This window comes from Eucyclogobius newberryi, unplaced genomic scaffold (assembly GCF_026437365.1).
Source record: "Eucyclogobius newberryi isolate DKJ021-1_F unplaced genomic scaffold, fEucNew1.0.hap1 SCAF_312, whole genome shotgun sequence".
Lineage (NCBI taxonomy): Eukaryota > Metazoa > Chordata > Actinopteri > Gobiiformes > Gobiidae > Eucyclogobius > Eucyclogobius newberryi.
Window position 1 is genome coordinate 55,598 of NW_027315960.1, and position 21,181 is coordinate 76,778.

General features: G+C 48.4%; 1 protein-coding gene across 1 annotated transcript in view; it reads right to left on the reverse strand.

Moving 5' to 3' along the window:
• Positions 1–21,181, reverse strand: part of fars2 (phenylalanyl-tRNA synthetase 2, mitochondrial) — a 34,952-nt gene that overhangs the window by 11,794 nt on the left and 1,977 nt on the right. The window contains exons 2-5 of the mRNA XM_072461778.1: positions 15,809–15,895; positions 11,565–11,793; positions 10,276–10,438; positions 8,547–8,678 (exon numbers count right to left, since the gene is read on the reverse strand). Of these exons, the coding sequence (XP_072317879.1) occupies positions 8,547–8,678; positions 10,276–10,438; positions 11,565–11,793; positions 15,809–15,895 (611 nt within the window). The remainder of the gene's footprint in view (positions 1–8,546; positions 8,679–10,275; positions 10,439–11,564; positions 11,794–15,808; positions 15,896–21,181) is intronic.

Here is a 21,181-nt window from a genome sequence, read left to right on the forward strand (position 1 = left end):
GGTCATGACCTTTATAGCCTCTGACTGAGATGTTTATCAAGGTCATGACCTTTATGACCTCTGACTGAGATGTTTATCAAGGTCATGACCTTTATAGCCTCTGACTGAGATGTTTATCAAGGTCATGACCTTTATGACCTCTGACTGAGATGTTTATCAAGGTCATGACCTTTATGACCTCTGACTGAGATGTTTATCAAGGTCATGACCTTTATGACCTCTGACTGAGATGTTTATCAAGGTCATGACCTTTATAACCTCTGACTGAGATGTTTATCAAGGTCATGACCTTTATAGCCTCTGACTGAGATGTTTATCAAGGTCATGACCTTTATAGCCTCTGACTGAGATGTTTATCAAGGTCATGACCTTTATAACCTCTGACTGAGATGTTTATCAAGGTCATGACCTTTATAGCCTCTGACTGAGATGTTTATCAAGGTCATGACCTTTATAGCCTCTGACTGAGATGTTTATCAAGGTCATGACCTTTATAACCTCTGACTGAGATGTTTATCAAGGTCATGACCTTTATAACCTCTGACTGAGATGTTTATCAAGGTCATGACCTTTATAACCTCTGACTGAGATGTTTATCAAGGTCATGACCTTTATAACCTCTGACTGAGATGTTTATCAAGGTCATGACCTTTATAGCCTCTGACTGAGATGTTTATCAAGGATTATGAAGCAGAACTTTCAAGAGGAATAAAACATAAATTATAGAAATACATTTCTAATCTGGACAAATACTAAATATATGAAACACAAATGAAACAGAAGCTCATGTTGTTTTGACAGATGAAGAGTGGGAGGAGCCAGAGGACGCCCTCACATTCATGTACTTATTGGGTCAGATGCGCCAATCATCTTTATATCTCCAGGTCAAAGGTCAAAGGTCTCATTCGTCACAGGGAAATGCAACTGTTGTAGAAACAGCGCCACCAGGAGGCGAACCACTGTCACATGACCTGGGACTGGTACAGCATTTACCCCTGAACTTTACAACTATGAACCTCAGAACTCCTGCCACACAAACATCACCAACGATCAAGGGCTGAGAGAGGGACAGACATCAGGCAAATGGACACAAACATCACCAACGATCAAGGGCTGAGAGAGGGACAGACATCAGGCAAATGGACACAAACATCACCAACGATCAAGGGCTGAGAGAGGGGCAGACATCAGGCAAATGGACACAAACATCACCAACGATCAAGGGCTGAGAGAGGGGCAGACATCAGGCAAATGGACACAAACATCACCAACGATCAAGGGCTGAGAGAGGGGCAGACATCAGGCAAATGGACACAAACATCACCAACGATCAAGGGCTGAGAGAGGGACAGACATCAGGCAAATGGACACAAACATCACCAACGATCAAGGGCTGAGAGAGGGGCAGACATCAGGCAAATGGACACAAACATCACCAACGATCAAGGGCTGAGAGAGGGGCAGACATCAGGCAAATGGACACAAACATCACCAACGATCAAGGGCTGAGAGAGGGGCAGACATCAGGCAAATGGACACAAACATCACCAACGATCAAGGGCTGAGAGAGGGACAGACATCAGGCAAATGGACACAAACATCACCAACGATCAAGGGCTGAGAGAGGGACAGACATCAGGCAAATGGACACAAACATCACCAACGATCAAGGGCTGAGAGAGGGGCAGACATCAGGCAAATGGACACAAACATCACCAACGATCAAGGGCTGAGAGAGGGGCAGACATCAGGCAAATGGACACAAACATCACCAACGATCAAGGGCTGAGAGAGGGACAGACATCAGGCAAATGGACACAAACATCACCAGCGATCAAGGGCTGAGAGAGGGACAGACATCAGGCAAATGGACACAAACATCACCAACGATCAAGGGCTGAGAGAGGGACAGACATCAGGCAAATGGAAAAAATGACTTTCACATTTAATTTGGAAATGGACGAATTTGAAAGACTCTGGACCAAATGAGACTTTTATTTGTGCCATGATTTAGTTTCTTCTGATTCTTTGTGTTGTTCTGGCGCTGGTTCCGCTCAGACAAACGGTGGGTGTAACTCCGTCATACGTCCTGCACCTCTTTAATGTCAGCTTCAGTGAGTCACATTTCCATACGAGCCGTAAACGCCACACGCTGTGTTCAAAGACACTCGTCACGTTTACAGTGAATCAGACGTGATCAAGGAACAGAAACGTAAAGACGACAGCTGTCCATCAGCGTCACTCATGAATATGCAGAGGAACATGGCACTGCAGCCGCCTCGTTTGACCCGGGTTTAGACCTGGTTTAGACCTGGTTTAGTCCTGGTTTAGACCTGGTTTAGACCTGGTTTAGTCCTGGTTTAGGCCTGGTTTAGGCCTGGTCTAAAGCAGGACAGTGTTATTGATAGACTTGCAGAGCGTGATGAGTTATAAATATTAAAGAGAGCAGATAAAAATAGATCTGAGGAAACCCACAGAGTCGTGATCTGCATCCACCAACTGTCTGCATCAGAGTCCTGGTTTAGTCCTGGTTTAGTCCTGGTTTAGTCCTGGTTTAGTCCTGGTTTAGTCCTAGTTTAGTCCTGGTTTAGTCCTGGTTTAGTCCTGGTTTAGTCCTAGTTTAGTCCTGGTTTAGTCCTGGTTTAGTCCTAGTTTTTGTCCTGGTTTAGTCCTAGTTTTAGTCCTGGTTTAGGCCTGGTTTAAACCAAAAGAAGGACATCTGTATTTAGATGTAACCTTGTTTTTTTTAAGTATTGGAACTAAACCCGGTCTAAACCCGGTCTGCAGCAGGTTTCTTCACAAACAGAGTGACAGATTGATTCTTTTGGCTCGTGTCTCGTCTCGGGGGAAATCCTCATTAAAACCAGCTCACACGTCCCCGAGGACCAAAGACCGGACTCACAAAGACCAGACAAGGACCGGGGCTGGACCAGACGAGGTCCTGCAGGTCCTGGGGGAGTCCCAGCCAGGCTGGGGTTCATTAGTTTGAGTCACGTTTGTTTTAATCCTGGTTCAGACGCAGCAGTTCAACAGGATTTTACACACGTTTTATTTATTCATGAAATTAAAATACCACACGTACGGTGAGGCAAGAGGATCTGTGTTTAGACCTGTTTAGACCTGTTTAGACCTGGTTTAGACCTGTTAAGACCTGTTTAGTCCTATTTAGACCTGTTTAGTCCTGGTTTAGACCTGGTTTAGACCTGTTTAGACCTGATTTAGACCTGGTTTAGACCTGTTTAGACCTGGTTTAGACCTGGTTTAGACCTGGTTTAGACCTGTTTAGACCTGATTTAGACCTGGTTTAGACCTGATTTAGACCTGGTTTAGACCTGTTTAGACCTGTTTAGACCTGGTTTAGACCTGGTTCAGACCTGTTTAGACCTGGTTTAGACCTGGTTTAGACCTGGTTTAGACCTGTTTAGACCTGATTTAGACCTGGTTTAGACCTGATTTAGACCTGGTTTAGACCTGTTTAGACCTGTTTAGACCTGATTTAGACCTGGTTTAGACCTGATTTAGACCTGGTTTAGACCTGTTTAGACCTGATTTAGACCTGGTTTAGACCTGATTTAGACCTGGTTTAGACCTGTTTAGACCTGTTTAGACCTGATTTAGACCTGGTTTAGACCTGTTTAGACCTGGTTTAGACCTGGTTTAGACCTGGTTTAGACCTGTTTAGACCTGATTTAGACCTGGTTTAGACCTGATTTAGACCTGGTTTAGACCTGTTTAGACCTGTTTAGACCTGATTTAGACCTGGTTTAGACCTGGTTTAGACCTGTTTAGACCTGGTTTAGACCTGGTTTAGACCTGTTTAGACCTGTTTAGACCTGGTTTAGACCTGGTTCAGACCTGGTTTAGACCTGGTTCAGACCTGGTTTAGACCTGATTTAGACCTGGTTTAGACCTGTTTAGACCTGTTTAGACCTGGTTTAGACCTGGTTCAGACCTGGTTCAGACCTGGTTCAGACCTGGTTCAGACCTGGTTCAGACCTGGTTTAGACCTGTTTAGACCTGTTTAGACCTGGTTTAGACCTGGTTTAGACCTGGTTCAGACCTGGTTCAGACCTGGTTCAGACCTGGTTTAGACCTGGTTTAGACCTGGTTTAGACCTGGTTCAGACCTGGTTCAGACCTGGTTCAGACCTGGTTCAGACCTGGTTCAGACCTGGTTCAGACCTGGTTTAGTCCTGGTTCAGACCTGGTTTAGTCCTGGTTTAGTCTCATTAACAGCTTGTAAAACCCCTCCTTCTCTCAGACCGGGGTTTCCCTCGGGACCAGGATTTCCTCAGGATCTGGACTGGTCTTGGACTGGTTTCAGGGGCTCAGGTGGCGGCTCTGGCTCTAATCCCAGAGCTCATTCATTATTCATAAGCTTGTCTTTAGCTCCGCCCCCTCCCTTTGATCTGTCAGCACAAACTCATTACATATTCACACTAACGAGATTTCTGCTGTAATAAAGGATCAATCACTCACCGCTTCGTCTGCACCAAACACACAGGGTTTAGACCTGGTTTAGACCTGGTTTAGTCCTGGTTTAGTCCTGGTTTAGACCTGGTTTAGACCTGGTTTAGACCTGGTTTAGACCTGGTTTAGACCTGGTTTAGACCTGGTTTAGACCTGGTGTAGTCCTGGTTTAGTCCTGGTTTAGACCTGGTTTAGACCTGGTTTAGACCTGGTTTAGACCTGGTTTAGACCTGGTTTAGACCTGGTTTAGACCTGGTTTAGACCTGGTGTAGTCCTGGTTTAGTCCTGGTTTAGACCTGGTTTAGACCTGGTTTAGACCTGGTTTAGTCCTGGTTTAGTCCTGGTTTAGTCCTGGTTTAGACCTGGTTTAGTCCTGGTTTAGTCCTGGTTTAGTCCTGGTTTAGTCCTGGTTTAGACCTGGTTTAGACCTGGTTTAGACCTGGTTTAGTCCTGGTTTAGTCCTGGTTTAGTCCTGGTTTAGACCTGGTTTAGTCCTGGTTTAGTCCTGGTTTAGACCTGGTTTAGACCTGGTTTGGTCCTGGTTTGGTCCTGGTTTGGTCCTGGTTTGGTCCTGGTTTGGTCCTGGTTTGGTCCTGGTTTGGTCCTGGTTTGGTCCTGGTTTGGTCCTGGTTTAGTCCTGGTTTAGTCCTGGTTTGGTCCTGGTTTAGTCCTGGTTTGGTCCTGGTTTGGTCCTGGTTTGGTCCTGGTTTGGTCCTGGTTTAGTCCTGGTTTGGTCCTGGTTTGGTCCTGGTTTAGTCCTGGTTTGGTCCTGGTTTGGTCCTGGTTTAGTCCTGGTTTAGTCCTGGTTTGGTCCTGGTTTAGTCCTGGTTTGGTCCTGGTTTGGTCCTGGTTTAGTCCTGGTTTGGTCCTGGTTTGGTCCTGGTTTGGTCCTGGTTTGGTCCTGGTTTAGTCCTGGTTTAGTCCTGGTTTGGTCCTGGTTTGGTCCTGGTTTGGTCCTGGTTTGGTCCTGGTTTGGTCCTGGTTTAGTCCTGGTTTGGTCCTGGTTTAGTCCTGGTTTAGTCCTGGTTTGGTCCTGGTTTGGTCCTGGTTTAGTCCTGGTTTGGTCCTGGTTTGGTCCTGGTTTGGTCCTGGTTTGGTCCTGGTTTGGTCCTGGTTTAGTCCTGGTTTAGTCCTGGTTTGGTCCTGGTTTAGTCCTGGTTTGGTCCTGGTTTGGTCCTGGTTTGGTCCTGGTTTGGTCCTGGTTTAGTCCTGGTTTAGTCCTGGTTTAGTCCTGGTTTGGTCCTGGTTTAGTCCTGGTTTGGTCCTGGTTTGGTCCTGGTTTAGTCCTGGTTTAGTCCTGGTTTGGTCCTGGTTTGGTCCTGGTTTGGTCCTGGTTTAGTCCTGGTTTGGTCCTGGTTTAGTCCTGGTTTGGTCCTGGTTTAGTCCTGGTTTGGTCCTGGTTTGGTCCTGGTTTGGTCCTGGTTTGGTCCTGGTTTAGTCCTGGTTTGGTCCTGGTTTGGTCCTGGTTTGGTCCTGGTCTTCTAAATTGACAGATAAGTTGTGGATGAAGGCGTCAGTGGGACAGAGGTCAGAGGTCACAGGACAGTGGGAGAGGTCAGAGGTCAGTGGGAGGGGTCAGAGGTCAGTGGGAGGGGTCAGAGGTCAGTTGGAGGGGTCAGGTGTCAGCGTCATGACGACCTTATCACACTTATCTTCATCTTCGATCTCGTCTTCTTTTCTTTTTAGGTTTTTCTATCATGTTTGTTTAATCGTGTAAATCATCATTTCTGCACAAAATAAACAGACTCCAGGCGACGGAGGGGGGCGTGTCCGTGCAATGCGGTCTCCACGGCGACGGGAGGAGGAGTGTCAAAGCGATGCGGTCTCCACGGTGACGGAGGCTGCCGCAGTGAAGGGAAGCGGGAGGGGGGGAACTCCAGGTTCTCTGGATTACATCAGAGTTTAACAGACGAGGACCACCAGGAAAGACCAGGACCGGGACCAGGACCGGGACCAGGAACCAGGAACCAGGAACCAGGAACCAGGAACCAGGAACCAGGACCAGGACCAGGACCAGGACCAGAACCAGGACCAGGACCAGGAAAGACCAGGACCGGGACCAGGACCGGGACCGGGACCAGGACCAGGACCAGGACCGGGACCGGGACCGGAACCAGGAACCAGGACCAGGACCAGGACCAGGAAAGACCAGGACCAGGACCAGGACCGGGACCAGGACCGGGACCAGGACCGGGACCGGAACCAGAAACCAGGACCAGAACCAGTACCGGGACCAGGACCGGGACCGGAACCAGGAACCAGGACCAGGACCAGGACCAGAACCAGAACCAGAACCAGAACCAGAACCAGAACCAGAACCAGGACCGGGACGTGGACCAGGACCAGGACTAGGACCAGAACCAGAACCAGAACCAGGACCGGGACGTGGACCAGGGTCAAGACCGGGACGTGGACCAGAACCAGGACCGGGACCAGGACCAGGACCAGGACCAGGACCAGGAACAGAACCAGAACCATAACCAGAACCAGAACCAGAACCAAGACCGGGACAGGACCGGGACCAGGACCTGGACCGGGACCAGGACCAGGACTGGGATGTGGACCAGAACCAGGACCAGAACCAGGACCGGGACCAGGACCAGGACCAGGACCAGAACCAGAACCGGGACCAGGACCAGAACCAGAACCAGAACCAGGACCAGGAAAGACCAGGACCAGGACCGGGACCAGGACCGGGACCAGAACCGGGACCGCGGCCGGGACCGGGACCAGGACCAGGACCAGAACCAGAACCAGAACCAGAACCAGGACCGGGACCAGGAAAGACCAGGACCAGGTAGTAGTAGTATTTGCAGTACTTGTACCTGAGTGCAGTAGTAGTAGTATTTGCAGTACTTGTACCTGAGTGCAGTAGTAGTATTTGCAGTACTTGTACCTGAGTGCAGTAGTAGTAGTATTTGCAGTACTTGTACCTGAGTGCAGTAGTAGTAGTAGTATTTGCAGTACTTGTACCCGAGTGCAGTAGTAGTTGTAGTATTTGCAGTACTTGTACCTGAGTGCAGTAGTAGTATTAGCAGTACTTGTACCTGAGTGCAGTAGTAGTATTTGCAGTACTTGTACCTGAGTGCAGTAGTAGTTGTAGTATTTGCAGTACTTGTACCTGAGTGCAGTAGTAGTAGTAGTATTTGCAGTACTTGTACCTGAGTGCAGTAGTAGTATTTGCAGTACTTGTACCTGAGTGCAGTAGTAGTAGTATTTGCAGTACTTGTACCCGAGTGCAGTAGTAGTAGTATTTGCAGTACTTGTACCTGAGTGCAGTAGTAGTAGTATTTGCAGTACTTGTACCTGAGTGCAGTAGTAGTAGTATTTGCAGTACTTGTACCTGAGTGCAGTAGTAGTAGTATTTGCAGTACTTGTACCTGAGTGCAGTAGTATTTGCAGTACTTGTACCTGAGTGCAGTAGTAGTAGTATTTGCAGTACTTGTACCTGAGTGCAGTAGTAGTAGTATTTGCAGTACTTGTACCTGAGTGCAGTAGTAGTAGTATTTGCAGTACTTCTACCCGAGTGCAGTAGTAGTAGTATTTGCAGTACTTCTACCCGAGTGCAGTAGTAGTAGTATTTTCAGTACTTGTACCTGAGTGCAGTAGTAGTAGTATTTGCAGTACTTGTACCTGAGTGCAGTAGTAGTAGTATTTGCAGTACTTCTACCCGAGTGCAGTAGTAGTAGTATTTGCAGTACTTGTACCTGAGTGCAGTAGTAGTAGTATTTGCAGTACTTGTACCTGAGTGCAGTAGTAGTAGTATTTGCAGTACTTGTACCCGAGTGCAGCAGTAGTAGTATTTGCAGTACTTGTACCTGAGTGCAGTAGTAGTAGTATTTGCAGTACTTGTACCTGAGTGCAGTAGTAGTAGTATTTGCAGTACTTGTACCTGAGTGCAGTAGTAGTAGTATTTGCAGTACTTGTACCTGAGTGCAGCAGTAGTAGTATTTGCAGTACTTGTACCTGAGTGCAGTAGTAGTAGTATTTGCAGTACTTGTACCTGAGTGCAGTAGTAGTAGTATTTGCAGTACTTGTACCTGAGTGCAGTAGTAGTAGTATTTGCAGTACTTGTACCTGAGTGCAGTAGTTGTTGCTCCATGACTCCACAGCCGAGGACTTCCAGCCACTGGCCTCGGAATCTCACCTCCAACTCAAAGGACGGATGAGTGAAGGGAAAGTAACAGTCCACCCAGCGCACTTCCACCTCTGAGGAAACACACAGGAAATGAGCAGGAAATGAGCGGGAAATGAGGGGGAAATGTGTAGGAAATATGAAGGAAATGTGAAGGAAATGAGCTGGAAATGTGCAGGAAATGTGCAGGAAATGTGAAGGGAATGAGCAGGAAATGTGAAGGAAATGTGCAGGAAATGTGAAGGGAATGAGCAGGAAATGTGAAGGAAATGAGCAAGAAATGAGCAGGAAATGAGCAGGAAATGTGCAGGAAATGAGCCGGAAATGTGAAGGAAATGTGAAGGAAATGTGAAGGAAATGAGCAGGAAATGTGCAGGAAATGTGAAGGAAATGAGCAGAAATGTGCAGGAAATGAGCAGGAAATGTGAAGGAAATGTGCAGGAAATGAGCCGGAAATGTGCAGGAAATGAGCAAGAAATGTGCAGGAAATGTGATGGAAATGTGCAGGAAATGAGCTGGAAATGTGAAGGAAATGTGAAGGAAATGTGCAGGAAATGTGAAGGAAATAAGCAGGAAAGGTGCAGGAAAAGAGCAGGTAATGTGAAGGAAATGTGCAGGAAATGAGCCGGAAATGTGCAGGAAATGTGCAGGAAATGAGCAGGAAATGTGCAGGAAATGAGCCGGAAATGTGAAGGAAATGTGAAGGAAATGTGAAGGAAATGTGCAGGAAATGTGAAGGAAATAAGCAGGAAAGGTGCAGGAAATGAGCAGGAAATGTGAAGGAAATGTGAAGGAAATGTGCAGGAAATGTGAAGGAAATAAGCAGGAAAGGTGCAGGAAATGAGCAGGAAATGTAAATGAAATGTGCAGGAAATGTGAAGGGAATGAGCAGGAAATGTGAAGGAAATGAGCAGGAAATGTGAAGGAAATGTGCAGGAAATGTGAAGGAAATGAGCAGGAAATGTGATGGAAATGTGAAGGAAATGTGAAGGAAATGTGCAGGAAATGAGTAGGAAATGTGCAGGAAATGTGATGGAAATGTGAAGGAAATGAGCAGGAAATGTGCAGGAAATGAGCAGGAAATGTGAAGGAAATGTGAAGGAAATGTGAAGGAAATGCGAAGGAAATGAGCAGGAAAGGTGCAGGAAATGAGCAGGAAATGTGAAGGAAATGTGCAGGAAATGAGCCGGAAATGTGCAGGAAATGTGCAGGAAATGTGCAGGAAATGTGATGGAAATGTGCAGGAAATTAGCCGGAAATGTGAAGGAAATGTGAAGGAAATGTGCAGGAAATGTGAAGGAAATAAGCAGGAAAGGTGCAGGAAATGAGCAGGAAATGTGAAGGAAATGTGAAGGAAATGTGAAGGAAATGCGAAGGAAATGTGCAGGAAATGAGTAGGAAATGTGCAGGAAATGTGATGGAAATGTGAAGGAAATGTGAAGGAAATGTGCAGGAAATGAGCCGGAAATGTGCAGGAAATGAGTAGGAAATGTGCAGGAAATGTGATGGAAATGTGAAGGAAATGTGAAGGAAATATGGAGGAAATGTGAAGGAAATGTGAAGGAAATATGGAGGAAATGTGAAGGAAAATGTGAAGGAAATATGCAGGAAATATGCAGGAAATGTGCAGGAAATGTGCAGGAAATGAGCAGTGATACTGGTTCTGAATACCTGGTCCGAACAGCTGCAGCACTAGTCGCCTCAGAGTCTCCTTCAGGCTGAACTCCACCAGTTTGACGGCCTCCAGAGAGTGGACCTCCTGCTTCTGAGGAGTCCTGCGTCCAGAAGACTCGAAGAGCGACAGATGGTCTCCTCCATCCACCGAGGAGAAGAGCTGAGGAGAGCAGAGACCATGTAAGACCAGGACCAGGACCAGGACCAGGGAGCAGAGACCATGTAAGACCAGGACCAGGACCAGGACCAGGGAGCAGAGACCATGTAAGACCAGGACCAGGACCAGGACCAGGGAGCAGAGACCATGTAAGACCAGGACCAGGACCAGGACCAGGGAGCAGAGACCATGTTAGACCAGGACCAGGACCAGGGAGCAGAGACCATGTAAGACCAGGACCAGGACCAGGACCAGGGAGCAGAGACCATGTTAGACCAGGACCAGGACCAGGACCAGGAAGCAGAGACCATGTTAGACCAGGACCAGGACCAGGACCAGGACCAGGGAGCAGACCATGTAAGACCAGGACCAGGACCAGGGAGCAGAGACCATGTTAGACCAGGACCAGGACCAGGACCAGGAAGCAGAGACCATGTTAGACCAGGACCAGGACCAGGACCAGGACCAGGACCAGGGAGCAGAGACCATGTTAGACCAGGACCAGGACCAGGACCAGGACCAGGGAGCAGAGACCATGTTAGACCAGGACCAGGACCAGGACCAGGGAGCAGAGACCATGTTAGACCAGGACCAGGACCAGGACCAGGACCAGGGAGCAGACCATGTAAGACCAGGACCAGGACCAGGACCAGGGAGCAGAGACCATGTAATACCAGGACCAGGACTAAAACCAACTAAACCAGGACTAAACCAGGACTAAACCAGGACTAAACCAGGACTAAACCAGGACTAAACCAGGTCTAAACCAGGACTAAACCAGGTCTAAACCAGGACAAAACTAGGTCTAAACCAGGACTAAACTAGGAATAAACCAGGTCTAAACCAGGACTAAACCAGGACTAAACCAGGTCTAAACCAGGACTAAACCAGGACTAAACCAGGTCTAAACCAGGTCTAAACCAGGACTAAACCAGGTCTAAACCAGGACAAAACTAGGACTAAACCAGGACTAAACCAGGTCTAAACCAGGACTAAACTAGGACTAAACCAGGACTAAACCAGGTCTAAACCAGGTCTAAACCAGGAATAAACTAGGACTAAACCTGGTCTAAACTAGGACTAAACCAGGTCTAAACCAGGACTAAATCAGGTCTAAACCAGGTCTCACCTCATGGTCGGAGAAGAGCCTCACTCCTTCCATCTGGTGGAACACTGGAAAGTGGGCGGAGTCGATCTCGTCACGGCGATACACGTCTCCGGCCAATAGGAAGGCGTCAAGGCCGGCGCTCACCAGCTCCCTCTGGTGGGCAGAAGTGTGCGCGCGCAGCATCGAGCTCCTGTTGATGTAATAGTTGTCTCCCTTCTTTCTGCTGGGATGGTCTGGAGGAATCAGCAAACTGAACAAACCCACGCAGGCATTAGAGCCACGCAGGCATTATACCTACGCAGGCATGAGACCCACGCAGGCATTAGACCCACGCAGGCATTAGACCCACGCAGGCATTAGAGCCACGCAGGCATTATACCTACGCAGGCATGAGACCCACGCAGGCATTATACCTACGCAGGCATGAGACCCACGCAGGCATTAGACCCACGCAGGCATTAGACCCACGCAGGCATTAGAGCCACGCAGGCATTATACCTACGCAGGCATGAGACCCACGCAGGCATTAGACCCACGCAGGCATTAGACCCACGCAGGCATTAGACCCACGCAGGCATTAGACCCACGCAGGCATTAGACCCACGCAGGCATTAGAGCCACGCAGGCATTATACCTACGCAGGCATGAGACCCACGCAGGCATTAGACCCACGCAGGCATTAGACCCACGCAGGCATTAGACCCACGCAGGCATTAGACCCACGCAGGCATTAGAGCCACGCAGGCATTATACCTACGCAGGCATGAGACCCACGCAGGCATTAGACCCACGCAGGCATTAGACCCACGCAGGCATTAGACCCACGCAGGCATTAGAGCCACGCAGGCATTATACCTACGCAGGCATGAGACCCACGCAGGCATTAGACCCACGCAGGCATTAGACCCACGCAGGCATTAGAGCCACGCAGGCATTAGAGCCACGCAGGCATTAGAGCCACGCAGGCATGAGACTCACGCAGGCATTAGACCCACGCAGGCATTAGACCCACGCAGGCATGAGACTCACGCAGGCATTAGACCCACGCAGGCATGAGACCCACGCAGGCATGAGACCCACGCAGGCATGAGACCCACGCAGGCATTAGAGCCACGCAGGCATGAGACCCACGCAGGCATTAGACCCACGCAGGCATTAGAGCCACGCAGGCATGAGACCCACGCAGGCATGAGACCCACGCAGGCATTAGAGCCACGCAGGCATGAGACCTACGCAGGCATTAGAGCCACGCAGGCATGAGACCCACGCAGGCATGAGACCCACGCGGGCATGAGACCTACGCAAGCATGAGACCCACGCAGGCATTAGACCCACGCAGGCATTAGACCCACGCAGGCATGAGACTCACGCAGGCATTAGACCCACGCAGGCATGAGACCCACGCAGGCATGAGACCCACGCAGGCATTAGAGCCACGCAGGCATGAGACCTACGCAGGCATTAGAGCCACGCAGGCATTAGAGCCACGCAGGCATGAGACCTACGCAGGCATTAGAGCCACGCAGGCATTAGAGCCACGCAGGCATGAGACCCACGCGGGCATGAGACCTACGCAGGCATGAGACCCACGCAGGCATTAGACCCACGCAGGCATTAGACCCACGCAGGCATGAGACCCACGCAGGCATTAGACCCACGCAGGCATTAGACCCACGCAGGCATGAGACCCACGCAGGCATTAGAGCCACGCAGGCATTATACCTACGCAGGCATGAGACCCACGCAGGCATTAGACCCACGCAGGCATTAGACCCACGCAGGCATTAGACCCACGCAGGCATTAGACCCACGCAGGCATTAGAGCCACGCAGGCATTATACCTACGCAGGCATGAGACCCACGCAGGCATTAGACCCACGCAGGCATTAGACCCACGCAGGCATTAGAGCCACGCAGGCATTAGAGCCACGCAGGCATTAGAGCCACGCAGGCATGAGACTCACGCAGGCATTAGACCCACGCAGGCATGAGACCCACGCAGGCATGAGACCCACGCAGGCATTAGAGCCACGCAGGCATGAGACCCACGCAGGCATTAGACCCACGCAGGCATTAGAGCCACGCAGGCATGAGACCCACGCAGGCATGAGACCCACGCAGGCATTAGAGCCACGCAGGCATGAGACCTACGCAGGCATTAGAGCCACGCAGGCATGAGACCCACGCAGGCATGAGACCCACGCGGGCATGAGACCTACGCAGGCATGAGACCCACGCAGGCATTAGACCCACGCAGGCATTAGACCCACGCAGGCATGAGACTCACGCAGGCATTAGACCCACGCAGGCATGAGACCCACGCAGGCATGAGACCCACGCAGGCATGAGACCCACGCAGGCATTAGAGCCACGCAGGCATGAGACCTACGCAGGCATTAGAGCCACGCAGGCATTAGAGCCACGCAGGCATGAGACCCACGCGGGCATGAGACCTACGCAGGCATGAGACCCACGCAGGCATTAGACCCACGCAGGCATTAGACCCACGCAGGCATGAGACCCACGCAGGCATTAGAGCCACGCAGGCATGAGACCTACGCAGGCATTAGAGCCACACGCAGGCATTAGAGCCACGCAGGCATGAGACCCACGCAGGCATTAGACCCACGCAGGCATTAGAGCCACGCAGGCATGAGACCTATGCAGGCATTAGAGCCACGCAGGCATGAGACCCACGCAGGCATTAGAGCCACGCAGGCATTAGAGCCACGCAGGCATGAGACCCACGCAGGCATTAGAGCCACGCAGGCATGAGACCCACGCAGGCATGAGACCCACGCAGGCATTAGAGCCACGCAGGCATGAGACCCACGCAGGCATCAGACCCACGCAGGCATGAGAGCCACGCAGGCATTAGAGCCACGCAGGCATGAGACCCACACAGGCATTAGAGCCACGCAGGCATGAGACCCACGCAGGCATGAGACCCACGCAGGCATTAGAGCCAACGCAGGCATGAGACCCACGCAGGCATGAGACCCACGCAGGCATTAGAGCCACGCAGGCATGAGACCCACGCAGGCATGAGACCCACGCAGGCATTAGACCCACGCAGGCATTAGACCCACGCAGGCATTAGAGCCACGCAGGCATTAGAGCCACGCAGGCATTAGAGCCACGCAGGCATTAGAGCCACGCAGGCATGAGACCTAAGCAGGCATTAGAGCCACGTAGGAATTAGAGCCACGCAGGCATGAGACCCACGCAGGCATTAGAGCCACGTAGGCATTAGACCCACGCAGGCATGAGACCCACGTAGGCATGAGACCCACGCAGGCATTAGACCCACGCAGGCATGAGACCCACGTAGGCATGAGACCCACGCAGGCATTAGACCCACGCAGGCATCAGACCCACGCAGGCATGAGACCCAGGCAGGCATGAGACCCACGCAGGCATTAGACCCACGCAGGCATGAGACCCACGCAGGCATTAGACCCAGGCAGGCATGAGACCCAGGCAGGCATCAGACCCAGGCAGGCATCAGACCCACGCAGGCATTAAACCCACGCAGGCATGAGACCCACGCAGGCATGAGACCCAGGCAGGCATGAGACCCAGGCAGGCATCAGACCCAGGTAGGCATCAGACCCAGGCAGGCATTAAACCCACGCAGGCATCAGACCCACGCAGGCATCAGACCCACGCAGGCATTAGACCCAGGCAGGCAGGCATTAAACCCACGCAGGCATGAGACCCACGCAGGCATTAGACCCAGGCAGGCAGGCATTAAACCCACGCAGGCATGAGACCCAGGCAGGCATTAGACCCACGCAGGCATCAGACGCAGGCATCAGACCCACGCAGGCATGAGACCCAGGCAGGCATGAGACCCACGCAGGAATTAGACCCATGCAGGCATTAGACCCACGCAGACATTAGACCCACGCAGGCATTAGACCCGTGCAGGCATTAGACCCACGCAGACATTAGACCCACGAAGGCATTAGACCCGTGCAGGCATTAGACCCACGCAGACATTAGACCCATGCAGGCATTAGACCCACGCAGACATTGGACCCACGCAGGCATTAGACCCATGCAGGCATTAGACCCGTGCAGGCATTAGACCCACGCAGACATTAGACCCACGCAGGCATTAGACCCGTGCAGGCATTAGACCCACGCAGACATTAGACCCATGCAGGCATTAGACCCACGCAGACATTGGACCCACGCAGGCATTAGACCCATGCAGGCATTAGACCCACACAGACAAAAGACTCACGCAGACAAACTCTGACCTGTCAAAGTTCTGCTCCACGCTGACGACTGGACTCAGATTGTCGTGGACTGAAAACAGAGGGTTTCCCCAGCGACCGACGTACGAACTGAAACAAACAAAAACGATGTTAAAACACGTTCATATTCTGCTCTTTTTGTTCTTCCCTTTAATTAAAAATAAAACATACAAATATAAAAACATAATCAAAACTAGATCATGTGTAATGGCTGAAGCCATTGCAAGTGTCTGCGTTCTTGCGTAAGAGTACTACATGTGTGTAAGTAGTACTACATGTGTGTAAAAGTACTACATGTGTGTAAGAGTACTACATGCGTGTAAGAGTACTACATGTGTGTAAGAGTACTACATGTGTACTACATGTGTGTAAGAGAACTACATGTGTGTAAGTAGTACTACATGTGTGTAAGAGTACTACATGTGTGTAAGAGTACTACATGTGTGTAAGAGTACTACATGTGTGTAAAAGTACTACATGTGTGTAAGAGTACTACATGTGTATAAAAGTACTACATGTGTGTAAGAGTACTACATGTGTGTAAGAGTACTACACGTGTGTAAGAGTACTACATGTGTGTAAAAGTACTACATGTGTGTAAGAGTACTACATGTGTGTAAAAGTACTACATGTGTGTAAAAGTACTATATGTGTATAAAAGTACTACATGTGTGTAAGAGTACTACATGTGTGTAAGAGTACAACATGTGTACTACATGTGTGTAAGAGAACTACATGTGTGTAAAAGTACTACATGTGTGTAAGAGTACTACATGTGTGTAAGAGTACTACATGTGTATAAAAGTACTACATGTGTGTAAGAGTACTACATGTGTGTAAGAGTACTACATGTGTGTAAGAGTACTACATGTGTGTAAAAGTACTACATGTGTGTAAAAGTACTATATGTGTATAAAAGTACTACATGTGTGTAAGAGTACTACATGTGTGTAAGAGTACTACATGTGTATAAAAGTACTACATGTGTGTACGAGTACTACATGTGTGTAAGAGTACTACATGTGTGTAAGAGTACTACATGTGTACTACATGTGTGTAAGAGTACTACATGTGTGTAAGAGAACTATGTGTATAAAAGTACTACATGTGTGTAAGAGTACTACATGTGTGTAAGAGTACTACATGTGTGTAAAAGTACTACATGTGTGTAAGAGTACTACATGTGTGTAAGAGTACTACATGTGTGTAAAAGTACTACATGTGTGTAAGAGTACTACATGTGTGTAAGAGTACTACATGTGTATAAAAGTACTACATGTGTGTAAGAGTACTACATGTGTGTAAGAGTACTACATGTGTGTAAGAGTACTACATGTGTGTAAAAGTACTACATGTGTATAAAAGTACTACATGTGTGTAAGAGTACTACATGTGTGTAAGAGTACTACATGTGTATAAAAGTACTACATGTGTGTACGAGTACTACATGTGTGTAAGAGTACTACATGTGTACTACATGTGTGTAAGAGAACTACATGTGTGTAAAAGTACTACATGTGTGTAAGAGTACTACATGTGTGTAAGAGAACTATGTGTGTAAGAGAACTATGTGTATAAAAGTACTACATGTGTGTAAGAGTACTACATGTGTGTAAGAGTACTACATGTGTGTAAAAGTACTACATGTGTGTAAGAGTACTACATGTGTGTAAGAGTACTACATGTGTGTAAGAGTACTACATGTGTGTACGAGTACTACATGTGTGTAAGAGTACTACATGTGTGTAAGAGTACTACATGTGTGTAAAAGTACTACATGTGTGTAAGAGTACTACATGTGTGTAAGAGTACTACATGTGTATAAAAGTACTACATGTGTGTAAGAGTACTACATGTGTGTAAGAGTACTACATGTGTGTAAGAGTACTACATGTGTGTAAAAGTACTACATGTGTATAAAAGTACTACATGTGTGTAAGAGTACTACATGTGTGTAAGAGTACTACATGTGTATAAAAGTACTACATGTGTGTAAGAGTACTACATGTGTGTAAGAGTACTACATGTGTGTAAAAGTACTACATGTGTATAAAAGTACTACATGTGTGTAAGAGTACTACATGTGTGTAAGAGTACTACATGTGTATAAAAGTACTACATGTGTGTAAGAGTACTACATGTGTGTAAGAGTACTACATGTGTATAAAAGTACTACATGTGTGTACGAGTACTACATGTGTGTAAGAGTACTACATGTGTACTACATGTGTGTAAGAGAACTACATGTGTGTAAAAGTACTACATGTGTGTAAGAGTACTACATGTGTGTAAGAGAACTATGTGTATAAAAGTACTACATGTGTGTAAGAGTACTACATGTGTGTAAGAGTACTACATGTGTGTAAAAGTACTACATGTGTGTAAGAGTACTACATGTGTGTAAGAGTACTACATGTGTGTAAGAGTACTACATGTGTATAAAAGTACTACATGTGTGTAAGAGTACTACATGTGTGTAAGAGTACTACATGTGTGTAAGAGTACTACATGTGTGTAAAAGTACTACATGTGTGTAAAAGTACTATATGTGTATAAAAGTACTACATGTGTGTAAGAGTACTACATGTGTGTAAGAGTACTACATGTGTACTACATGTGTGTAAGAGAACTATGTGTATAAAAGTACTACATGTGTGTAAGAGTACTACATGTGTGTAAGAGTACTACATGTGTGTAAAAGTACTACATGTGTGTAAGAGTACTACATGTGTGTAAGAGTACTACATGTGTACTACATGTGTGTAAGAGAACTACATGTGTGTAAAAGTACTACATGTGTGTAAAAGTACAACATGTGTGTAAGAGTACTACATGTGTGTAAGAGTACTACATGTGTGTAAAAGTACTACATGTGTGTAAGAGTACTACATGTGTGTAAAAGTACTACATGTGTGTAAGTAGTACTACATGTGTGTAAGAGTACTACATGTGTGTAAGTAGTACTACATGTGTGTAAGTAGTACTACATGTGTGTAAGTAGTACTACATGTGTGTAAGAGTACTACATGTGTGTAAGTAGTACTACATGTGTGTAAGTAGTACTACATGTGTGTAAGGTGTGTAAGTAGTACTACATGTGTGTAAGTAGTACTACATGTGTGTAAAAGTACTACATGTGTGTAAGAGTACTACATGTGTGTAAGTAGTACTACATGTGTGTAAGGTGTGTAAGTAGTACTACATGTGTGTAAGTAGTACTACATGTGTGTAAAAGTACTAAATGTGTGTAAGTAGTACTACATGTGTGTAAGGTGTGTAAGTAGTACTACATGTGTGTAAGTAGTACTACATGTGTGTAAGTAGTACTACATGTGTGTAAGTAGTACTACATGTGTGTAAGTAGTACTACATGTGTGTAAGGTGTGTAAGTAGTACTACATGTGTGTAAGTAGTACTACATGTGTGTAAAAGTACTACATGTGTGTAAGTAGTACTACATGTGTGTAAGTAGTACTACATGTGTGTAAGATAAGATAAGATATTCCTTTATTGTCCCACATGGGGAAATTTCATTGGTGCAACGCAGGTAGATACAGAGATAGATCCAGAAGAACAGATCACTTATAGGAAGTCTGAAAACACTTTCAGTAGAAGATCTCCTATAAATAAATAAAAACTCCCATAGACAAATAAATAAATAAATACCATTGCATGTGATCACGACAGTAATTGCACATGAATATGTGTCACGACAGCACATAGATTGCACATGAATTTCACAGTAATTGCACATGAATTGCACATGAATTCCAACAGTAATTGCACATATGACAGAATTGCACATGGTTAGGTCAGTATTGCGAGTGTTCAGTACTAACAGTTTTTGTTATAAAGTCTGACAGCAGCAGGAAGGAAAGACCTACGGAACCTTTCCTTCACACAGCGAGGGTGGATCAGTCTCTCACTGAAGCTGCTCTCCAGAGCGGACAGAGTGTCCTGCAGGGGACAGAGTGTCCTGCAGGGGACAGAGTGTCCTGCAGGGGACAGAGTGTCCTGCAGGGGGCGACACTCATGGTCCAGCATAGATGTGAATCTAGCCAGGACCCTTCTGTCCCCCACCTCCTGCACCGAGTCCAGAGCACAGCCCAGGACGGAGCTGGAATTCTTGATGACTCTGTCCAGCCTCTTCCTCTCCCTCTCTGTGATGCTGCTGCTCCAGCAGGCCACACCTACAGGAGCTGATGCCACCACAGAGTCGTAGAAGGTCTTCAGGAGTGGCCCTGTCACTCCAAAAGACCTGAGTCTCCTCAGGAGGTGGAGCCGACTCTGGCTCTTCCTTTACAGTCTGTGTTATGAGTCCAGTCCAGTTTGTGGTTCAGATAAACACCCAGGTACTTGTATGAGTCACTCTCTCAATGTCCCGTCCCTGGATGTTCACTGGTGAGGGGGCAGTGGGGTGGCGTCTGCGGAAATCCACCACCATCTCCTTGGTCTTCCCCGCGTTGATGAGGAGGTGGTTCCGCTGACACCAGTCCACAAAGTCCTGCGCCAGTCCCCTGTACTCCGCATCATCATCGTCCGTGATGAGTCCGATGATGGCAGAGTCATCAGAGAACTTCTGCAGGACACAGCTGTCCGTGTCATGTCTGAAGTCTGCAGTGTAAAGGGTGAAGAGAAAGGGCGCGAGGACAGTGCCCTGGGGCACCCCCACACTGCAGGTCTGAGTGTCAGACACACAGTCCCGGGCTCTCACAAACTGGGGTCGGTCTGTGAGGTAGTCCAGGATCCACTCTGCAGGTCATACTCCACACCAGCCGTCTCCAGCTTGTCCCTCAGGAGCAGCGGCTGGATGGTGTTGAAGGCGCTGGAAAGATCGAAGAACAGAATCCTCACAGAACTGCCAGGCTTTTCCAGGTGAGAGAGAGAGCGGTGCAGCAGGGAGATGACGGCATCCTCCACTCCGATGCCAGACCGATATGCAAACTGCAGCGGGTCCATGGCTGAGCTCACGGTGGAGCGGAGGTGGTCCAGGACCAGCCGCTCCAGTGTCTTCATCAGGTGGGACGTGAGAGCCACTGGCCTGAAGCTGTTGAGGTCTTTGGGGCGCGGTGTCTTAGGCACAGGTACCAGACAGGAGGTCTTCCAGACCTGTGGTACCACCCTCAGCTTCAGGCTCATGTTGAAGACATGCTCCATAACTCCACACAGTTCATCTGCGCAGGACTTAAGGAGCCTGGGGCTGATGCCATCAGGTCTTCAGCTCACTCCTCACCTGTGCTGCTGTGACAGTCAGTGGTTGGCAGGGGGACCGTGTGCTGGGGGGATGGGTGAGTCCAGGCGAAGTGGGGAGCTGATGGTCCGGGGCAGAGAAGTGAAGAGGAACAGATGCAGGGCATTGTCCAGCTGTGGAAGAGG